This window comes from Phaseolus vulgaris, chromosome 2 (genome assembly GCF_000499845.2).
Source record: "Phaseolus vulgaris cultivar G19833 chromosome 2, P. vulgaris v2.0, whole genome shotgun sequence".
Classification (NCBI taxonomy): domain Eukaryota; kingdom Viridiplantae; phylum Streptophyta; class Magnoliopsida; order Fabales; family Fabaceae; genus Phaseolus; species Phaseolus vulgaris.
The window spans coordinates 44,464,685-44,473,311 of record NC_023758.2 but is presented as its reverse complement, the minus strand read 5'-3'; the positions used below and the strand labels follow the sequence as shown (position 1 = coordinate 44,473,311).

Genomic DNA, 8,627 nt, shown 5'->3' with positions numbered 1-8,627 from the left:
TATTGGGTGCAATTTTTGGATGAAACCCATTAATTCATATAACTTCTATAACTATTATAACAAAGATATTTCATTTTGGTGTACAATTTTAACTAGCTATTTTTATCTTTAATTTCGAATCATATAAAATTGAATAAGTAAGTCAATCTTTTTTTCAGAATTTGTATTTTGAAATCCATAACTAACATTCTGGATTTTACTTTATATCATTTCAAAATCACTTATGAATTACCATTTTCAAAATGTAAAATACACACAAATGTTTTTCAAATGTTTTTGGATTGTTTATTCTAAAAGGTTTTTCTAGAACCCATTTTCGGAACAAGCTTCTCACACTCCTTTCTTATGTTTGGTGTTTCTTGTTCCTAGAAAAACAATTTTTTTCCTTGCAGAGTCCATTCTCATTACAACTTTATAATAACAATAAAAAAAATTGTATTTTATATTTGCAAGTGATTTTGACGAAGATAAAAGATAAAGTTAATTTTTTTGTCGTTTTAATGCATGAATTTGAGAGATAAAGGTGAGGTATTTTAATGAGATGTATTCTAATTGTTATGCTTTTCAGTTCACGTGAAAATATAAATATACATTTGTATCATTGTTATAATCTCTCTTTTTGTGTAGAAAAAAATTGAGATTTTCTTTTTAAAATTCTTTATAGAAGGACAATGTGGTAAGAATGCGATGATGTGACTGTGAGTTTAGTATTTAAGGAGTTAAATAGCTAATAACAGTTTTCTTAGTTAACTTTATACCTTTTACTTATGGATAAACAAAATGATTTTGTATGGAAAATAAAATTAACATTGAAATCTCTTCTTGCATCAGCTTTTGCAAAAAAAATGATTTTGTATTTTATTATGGTATCTTCAATTAAATATTTCACATTAATTGTTCCCTAAATATGATTTAATATGATTATGTCACATTAATACTAAGTAACTACAATTTTTAAAAAAATACTTTTTAAAAAACTAGCTTGCAAAATAATCAAAATTTATGTTAAACAATTTACAAAACCATCATTCTTACTTATCATAACAAACAACTGATTCATGTACTAACTCCTACTTAACACTGTCATGCACATATTCTTCATTTTCCACAGCTCCTTATGCATGCTGCTCTTTCTAATTGTAACATCATTCTCTTCAGTGCTGTTATCAGATCATGACATCACTTTCAGGAACACTAGTTTCATATCCATCATCTCCCCTTCCTGAACCTGAGGCCTGCCAAATCATATTCTGTGACTGCATCAACTTGTGTTTCAAAAGAGTTTATATGCAAGCAAAAGTTAGCCAACACTATTACTTTTTTATGTTTCTAATGATATATCTATAGTCTCAAATAACTTTGTGATTTGTGAGCCTTATCCTTCTAGGTTTAAAAACTAATCAAATATCAGATTAAAAAATTATGACAGAATTTATATAAATTAATAAATGCATAGATGCTACTTTCAGTTTCATGTGGAACTGAATGCTAGTGAATGTTAAAGCAATAAACTTACAGTTTCATGTGGCACAATTGCATATCTGTCTGATATGGAGGAGGAGGATTTCCCTAAAAAAATATATAGAATCATATGCTAATTATTTTAGAAGAAAAGGATATTGATCCCAAATTACAGAAGAGTCTATCAGTGCACCTGATGATGGACAAGGTTTTGAGGTTTCTATGTACTGCCCAGAAGATCCATCAACACTGAAGGCCTCAATAATAGTTGGAACATTCCTAATCCCAAAAATGACACATATTCAAGCTTAGTGAAATATTATTCTATATGAAACTTCTCATGAATATATTATTTAATTGTTTCAAACATGCAATATTAAAGTTAAATAATGTGATAAACTTTTAAAAAAATTTAAAGTTATATGAAATTTGTGCTGATTAAATTTGTATACCTGTCTTTGATTTCTCCATTCCCAAGTTGTCCATTTGCTCCTCTTCCCCATGAATATACATTTCCACTTTCAGTAACAGCAATCGTATGTCTCCACCCACATGAAACCTGATGTACTTTCTACCATTCCAGATAAAAAATTTGCAGAGATATAAAAAGTGGATCATTGTTATCACACGCTCAAAATTTTCCAATAAGTGAAGAAGGGTGTTGCACTTTCAAGTACCTGATCATAGGGAAAGTTCACTTGCATAGGAGACCAACAATCTAAATTGTTACCAACTCCAATCTGTCCGAACTACACATAATTCAAGAAGAAACAGACTATCAGATCCTGCATTCACCACCTCAATGAGTACATAATTTTATTATTTGTTTACTTTTGACTTCTTCTAAAATATATATAGATAGATAGATATTTAACCAACCATATAAATTTCTATCCACTGTGTTGTGTTGAAGTGTATTTCATGATATGATTATGGTAAAAAGAGGTTGATGAAAATAGGAGAAGAATAAAAAATAATGGCAACCTTATTCCATCCCCAGCCAAAAAGTTGTCCACTAGACGTGAGTGCCATACTATGCCTCCACCCACCTGATACCTGAGACAAGTCAAAACAAACATAGGAGACAAGGCCAACTATAAACCACTATACTTTGTGCCAAACATATCACGTTCTGTTGCATGTCAGAGGGTGTAGGACAAGATTCAGTGCTTTGTCACCAACTTTTTTTATTTTAAACAAGTTGAATTTGTAGAAAGCTTATAAGCAATAAAACGACAAAACATGTAAACCAAGCATGAAGTTAAAGGAGCACCTGCGAAATGAACTTATCAATCAAGGTTTCAACCTTGCGAGGTACAAGATGATCCTCAAAATCCCCATGTCCTAGCTGACCATATTTTCCCCATCCATATGAGTATAATCCACCAGAAGATGAAACACATATTGTATGCCGCCAGCCACAAGCAACCAGTGTTATTTTGTAATCCTGTCAAATTTACAGTTATGAATTAACACCAGCAAGCGATGCCTTCTATCAAAGTTATGGACAGAATTTAGATGCTCAACATCAGAATTCAATTTCATGTTAATAATCTATATTTATTTTTTTTAACAAGCGTATCAAGAAACTCAGTTTCAAAAGTGGAGAACAACAAACTAAGTATCTATATCTAACTTTTGCTGTTATAGTTTAATAGAAAGTTTAACTCTAAGAAATGAAATACTAATAATACATTCTCATAATATATTTTTCCAGACTATAGAATCATAATCATATTGTACAAGTTTGAGAGTGTACATCAATAGTCACTTTCTGAGGGAGCAAACGATCATTTCTGTCTCCCAAGCCCAAGTTTCCATAACGGCCCCAACCCCATCCATACAAATTCCCGTCTTCAGTGACTGCTACACTATGTTCAGCACCAGCAGCAACCATTTTGACAGGTATTCCCTACAACAATACAAAAGTTTACTTGTGTGTCCAAGTAGTCAAGGGAATAATCTTGTTTGATGCATATACATTTTATTGTCCAATTAATTTATACAATGCCACGACTCCAGAAATTAACCCTTTCTTCACAAGAGAACAATTCCTGCTATTGGTTTTATTGATTTTAGCTTTCCTTTCTCCATAATTTGTTCAAATTGAAGGATATTTATTTGAAAACTATCAAGTTAATCACGCTTTATTTTAATGAATATCAGATGATGGGTTGGTTAATTACCATCACATTATCAAGGCACCACAACTTTGGGCTAAGAAGACGGAAGAAGATATAAAACTATGATTAGAGCATCAATTTCTAAGAGTCTTTTTAATTTTCTTAGTCTTGTAAAGTTGTATAGAGCAGTGTAGTTTGGTAATTTTGGTTTAGGATTTGATTGGGCTTGTACTTAAGCCACGTATTGGACTTATTTACATAGATAATGTATTGTGTCAATTAGAGTAAGGTGTAAATAGAAAGAAAAGAGTCTAGCTAGAGTTACAATTGGACATCCTTGGATCCAATGTACAAATAAATGACTAGAGTGCAAATCGAAAGCATGGAGTGACAATGAAGACATAAAGGTTCACATGTCATCCCCTCAATGGAGGGGATTTCACCAACTAAGAATGACCTCTTGTCAACCTCTGGTTTGAGAGGAAGATTTGCTCATGAGAAAATACCTATTGTCATCATTTGAATGGAGAGAATTCTCTCAAATTAGAAGACACTTGTCAAGTCATGAGTGGAGAGTTTTTAGGTTAAACTTTTCTAAATTTTGGCATCTTTTAGCACTATAAATACAAGTGTCAGCTATTTTGTAAATGAGAGTAGAATTGATAAACAAAAGTTGTCCATGTGAACAAACTGTGTTCTTTTCTCAATCTTTGTTAGCACTTTTGTAGTTGGTCTCATCTCTTCTAAGTCTCTATATTCATCAACCAAATTCATCTTCTTCATTCAATTTTATTCATCCATTTAACCCACACAAAGCATGGTTTTTGAAAATTCTTAAACATCAAGGAGAAAGCACAGTAAATTTTTCATTTCGAAAATAGTCATGATATTTGAAAGGATGGTACTTCTTCGAGTTTTTTTTCACATTTTGATGAAAAAGATATATTTCCTCAGCAATTTTTCTAGCTATATATAATTCATTGCACTAATCAGTTAATAGAACGTTTTGTGAGCAGAAATTATGAGAACTGTACAATGCTTTCTAGCTTCATTGAATAATATTAAAAACAATTCTATAAAGATTAGTAAATACATCTTATTGAGTGCTGAAAATAACCAGGCCAGGAAGTATAGTTCGTCACCGAAAACCTCGATTCAAATCTAAAATTGGTACCTCAAATTTTTGAATTTTTTGTGGCAGAAGAGAGTCCTCTGTGGTACCAAGTCCAAGTTCACCATTTTTATTATGCCCCCAACTTCAATTGTGACAGAAAAATAATACAGAAAGATCTTCAAATATTTTCAAGTAAACATATAAGTTAGAATGGAATGAAGATGTGTCAAAGAATCAGCACATGAAAAGAACAGGTGAGAATAGACAAAGACTGGTTAACTACAAACCTCAGCACCAACTTGTCCATGGTAACTGACAAACAATGACTGTCCCCACAAGCAACTTGTTGTATCATTAGACCTTCTAATGCTCTAATGGGATGAGGAATGAGCATGTCATTATGATCACCATGACCCAACCTACCAAAGTCACCCCTGGAAAGCCATAGTACGATCTACTTCAGAACTCAAGTATTCCAGATTAAACTAGCTATTACTTACCTGAAGCTAATCCAACACTAAATGAGAACAAACATTCTAAATCAACAGCCAAAGTTACTAGCTAATTTTTGAAAAACACAGTTAAGATGGAGAGCATAGTACCATCCCCAACTATATACAGTTCTGCCAGACTCAGAACGTGCCATAGTATGATCAGCTCCACAAGTAACACTTATTATATCTTGATCATCCAATGCACTCAGTTTTGTTGGTAATAGTCGATCGTCGGTGTCACCATGGCCTAACTGTCCATCTTCTCCTTGTCCCCACGAGCAAACAACATTTCCACCTTTTAAAAGAATCAAAATTGAGAAGTAAAAACATGACACAAGAGTGTATATGGACATGAATGAAAAAGAAGAATTGAAGTTTGAACTTGAAAAAGTTGCATTTATTTTTATGAAGTCCTTCTTTACAAGGAATTTAAAAATCATCCAGTGTATTGTATGTGAAGAGGACTCATGCAAATATCAAAAAGTGCTACCATTAAACACCTTATTTAGCCACATTCCAGTAGTTCAAGACAACTCAATATCAAACTCTGAATCATGCATGATGAATATCTCACTTTGCCTACCTCAAATTTCAGAATACAACTTACTTATATGACAACTTCACACTTTAAGATGAACTCTGAATCTATACGTAGACACGCAGCATACAAACCAAATAAGAGAAGGGTCATCAAAAAACTGCATAAAAGAAACATTCTATAGATTGGGACCACATAGAACAAGATCCTGACACCAAAAATGAACCGATGATTAAGTGGGGACCTTCAGCTTAAGGCAGACAAATATTATATATATATACAACAACACAGAATATATATATATACAACAACACAGAATCTAAAAAACTTGCAAACGTAAATCCGTCACTCTTTTTGGAAAACTGAATATAAAGCTTCATTCAGAAAAATAACAACAATAAGTACATGCTAAACAAAAAGAAAAGTGAGCACTGATTGATGCTTGCTTACTCAGAAGTGCTACACTGTGGCTGGCACCAGCCGATACAAGAAGAACACGACGAGGTGGAGCAACCACTTCACTCGTCCCTTCATCTTCCATCTGCATGATCGCTACAGTCAACAAAACTTGTCGTGCTCAATATTTCGGTGAAAGAAGAAGTTTTGCTTCTTATATACCCGCACAAACAGAGAAGCATAAAAGAAAACCATGTTGTTCAAAGAGTCAAAATATTTGTATAATAAATAATTCTCTTCATACCAGACAAAAGGGTAGGTGAAAGTTTAACACTTTGAGGTAGATCATTTAAGAAACTTCCTGTTGCTAACTTGATTTTTTCACCAAATTATCTGTTAGTACTCTGTACCCAACCCCTTCCAAATCCTGATCTCTAAGGAAATTAATGCAGCTATGATATTACTAATTACCATTGCTCTAGGCAAATCTCTTTACTTTAAAACATATATAAATCCAAAAGTTAAAAACGTACTTCACATTGGTTTGATGGATACATTTGCACTGTATCAGAAAAATGATAGTGATGTTTGCATAACAGATAATTGGATTTGGAAACACATACTTCAGGGACCGGTAATGTAGAGACGATGGAATTCAATGCTGAGGGCCCAAATGTTGGATAGCACGACTCCATCTTTCTCTTGATTTTCTTTGGGGCAAGCTCTGTCATGCTCATGTATCTGCCATGAATTTGACGTGTGATGTGGTCTAGACTATAGGACTAGAGTTGCAGACTTTTGGAGTCATAATGCATATAGATATCTACACTAGTTATCAAACGTTCACGTGATATTACTGTTTTAAACTTTGAATTATTATGATTCTACATATTTCAAACATTGAGGCTAGGGCTAATGTAGTTTATTTCTGCATTACCATCATAGTTTTATGTGCTGCCATGAAGAAGTAAGGTATAAAGATATGTAAATAGCATCATAATAACCGTTATAAGAAATTAGAAGATAAAAAATAAAATTTTAAAAGTTTGAAAACTATAAAGAAATTAATGTTTTATATATAAGGTGTTTAAAAATAAAGTTTAAGTTCAAATATGTAAGAAAACAAAAATATCTAAAATATTGAAAATAAGTATATTTAATTACAAAGATATAAATTTGAAATTAGATTAAGTATTTAAAAAAATAGAGAAAAATATACAATAAAAAATAATATTTTAAAAAATGATGAAAATTAGAAAACTAATATTTTTAAATTAAAAAATTTAAAATATGTATATTTAATTATAAAAGTATATAATGAGTAAAGTAATGTTTGAAAAAAATAACATACAAAATATAAAGTTTGTATAATTTTGCAAAACATTAAAATAACTTTTAAAAGTTGAAAAATATATGAAAATTATTTTTATATATATAATGTGTTTAAAAATAAAATTTTATGTTCGAAATATATAAAAAAAAGACTAAAAATAAGTAAAATATTGAAAATATGTAAATAACTTTTAGAAGAAATTTGAAGATAAAAATAATTATTCCGGTTATAAAAAATAAGAAGAGAGAAAATAACTTTTACAGGTCTGAAAACTATACAAAAAATTAATATTATATATTTAATGGTGTTTAAAAATAAAAGCTTAACTTAGAATAGGTAAAAAACCAAAAATAACTAAAATGTTAAAAATAAGTATATTTAATTAGAAATGTATGAATTTTAAATTAGAGGTAGTATTTATAAAAATGGAGAAGAGTTTCCAATAAAAAATAATGTTTAAAAAAATGATGAAAATTATAAAACTAATATTTTTAAAACAATTTTTTTAAATAAATATTTTTAATTGTAAAAGTATATAACTATCAGTAAAGTAAAGTTTGAAAAATATTAAATGGAAAATATAAGATTTATATAATTTTGAAAAACATTAAGAAAGTGAAGAAAAAAAGTATATATATATATATATATATGTGTGTGTGTAAATAATAATAATCGTTATAAGAAATTACAAGATAAAAAATAAACTTTTAAAAATTTGAAAACTATAAAGAAATTAATGTTATATATATAATGGTGTTAAAAAATAAAGTTTAAGTTAGAATATGTAAAAAAAAGAAAAAACTAAAATATTAAAAATAAGTATATTTAATTAGAAAGATATAAATTGGAAATTATATGAAGTATTTAACAAAATAGAGAAAAATATACAATAAAAATAATATTTACAAAAAATATGAAAATTAGAAAACTAATAATTTTGAATTAAAAAATAAAAAAAAAATATATATATATATATATATATATTCAATTGTAAAAGTATATAATTACGAGTAAAGTAATATATTACATGGACAAAATTCAATTCCGTGTTAGAGTACAAAAGTCAATTTTATTTCATAGTACAGGGACAAAAGTCAATTCTGTGTTGTAGTACTGGGACAAAAGCCAATTTTGTGTTATAGTACAGGTACGAAAGCCAAATCCGTGT

The 8,627-nt window shown here is 29.7% G+C and overlaps 1 protein-coding gene across 4 annotated transcripts; it reads right to left on the bottom strand.

The window, feature by feature from the left end:
* Positions 1-966: 966 nt before the first annotated feature.
* Positions 967-6,367, bottom strand: LOC137812502 (ultraviolet-B receptor UVR8-like). 4 transcript variants are annotated; one of them, XM_068614500.1, is made up of 12 exons: positions 6,181-6,367; positions 5,301-5,487; positions 4,986-5,132; positions 4,759-4,840; positions 3,221-3,373; positions 2,735-2,908; positions 2,446-2,517; positions 2,139-2,210; positions 1,914-2,032; positions 1,655-1,740; positions 1,517-1,569; positions 967-1,250 (listed from the first exon to the last, which is right to left on the bottom strand). In XM_068614500.1, exons 1-12 carry the CDS (start codon positions 6,275-6,277, stop codon positions 1,167-1,169), a joined length of 1,326 nt encoding a protein of 441 aa, XP_068470601.1. In that variant the 5' UTR covers positions 6,278-6,367; the 3' UTR covers positions 967-1,166. The 4 variants fall into 4 exon arrangements, with proteins under 4 accessions (XP_068470601.1, XP_068470603.1, XP_068470605.1 ...); XM_068614502.1 differs by having other exon boundaries at positions 1,517-1,545; XM_068614504.1 differs by having other exon boundaries at positions 967-1,235; positions 1,517-1,545.
* Positions 6,368-8,627: the final 2,260 nt, after the last annotated feature.

Bases quoted from the DNA above. Each gene is read 5' to 3' on its own strand.
- LOC137812502 (XM_068614500.1), bottom strand. From the start codon at position 6,277: ATGCAGATGGAAGATGAAGGGACGAGTGAAGTGGTTGCTCCACCTCGT. The intron at 5,133-5,300 runs GTACTATGCTCT...ATGGCTTTCCAG, and splicing joins ACTGTATATAGTTGGGGATG to GGGTGACTTTGGTAGGTTGG. The intron at 1,741-1,913 runs GTATACAAATTT...TTTTGGGATTAG, and splicing joins AATGGAGAAATCAAAGACAG to GAATGTTCCAACTATTATTG.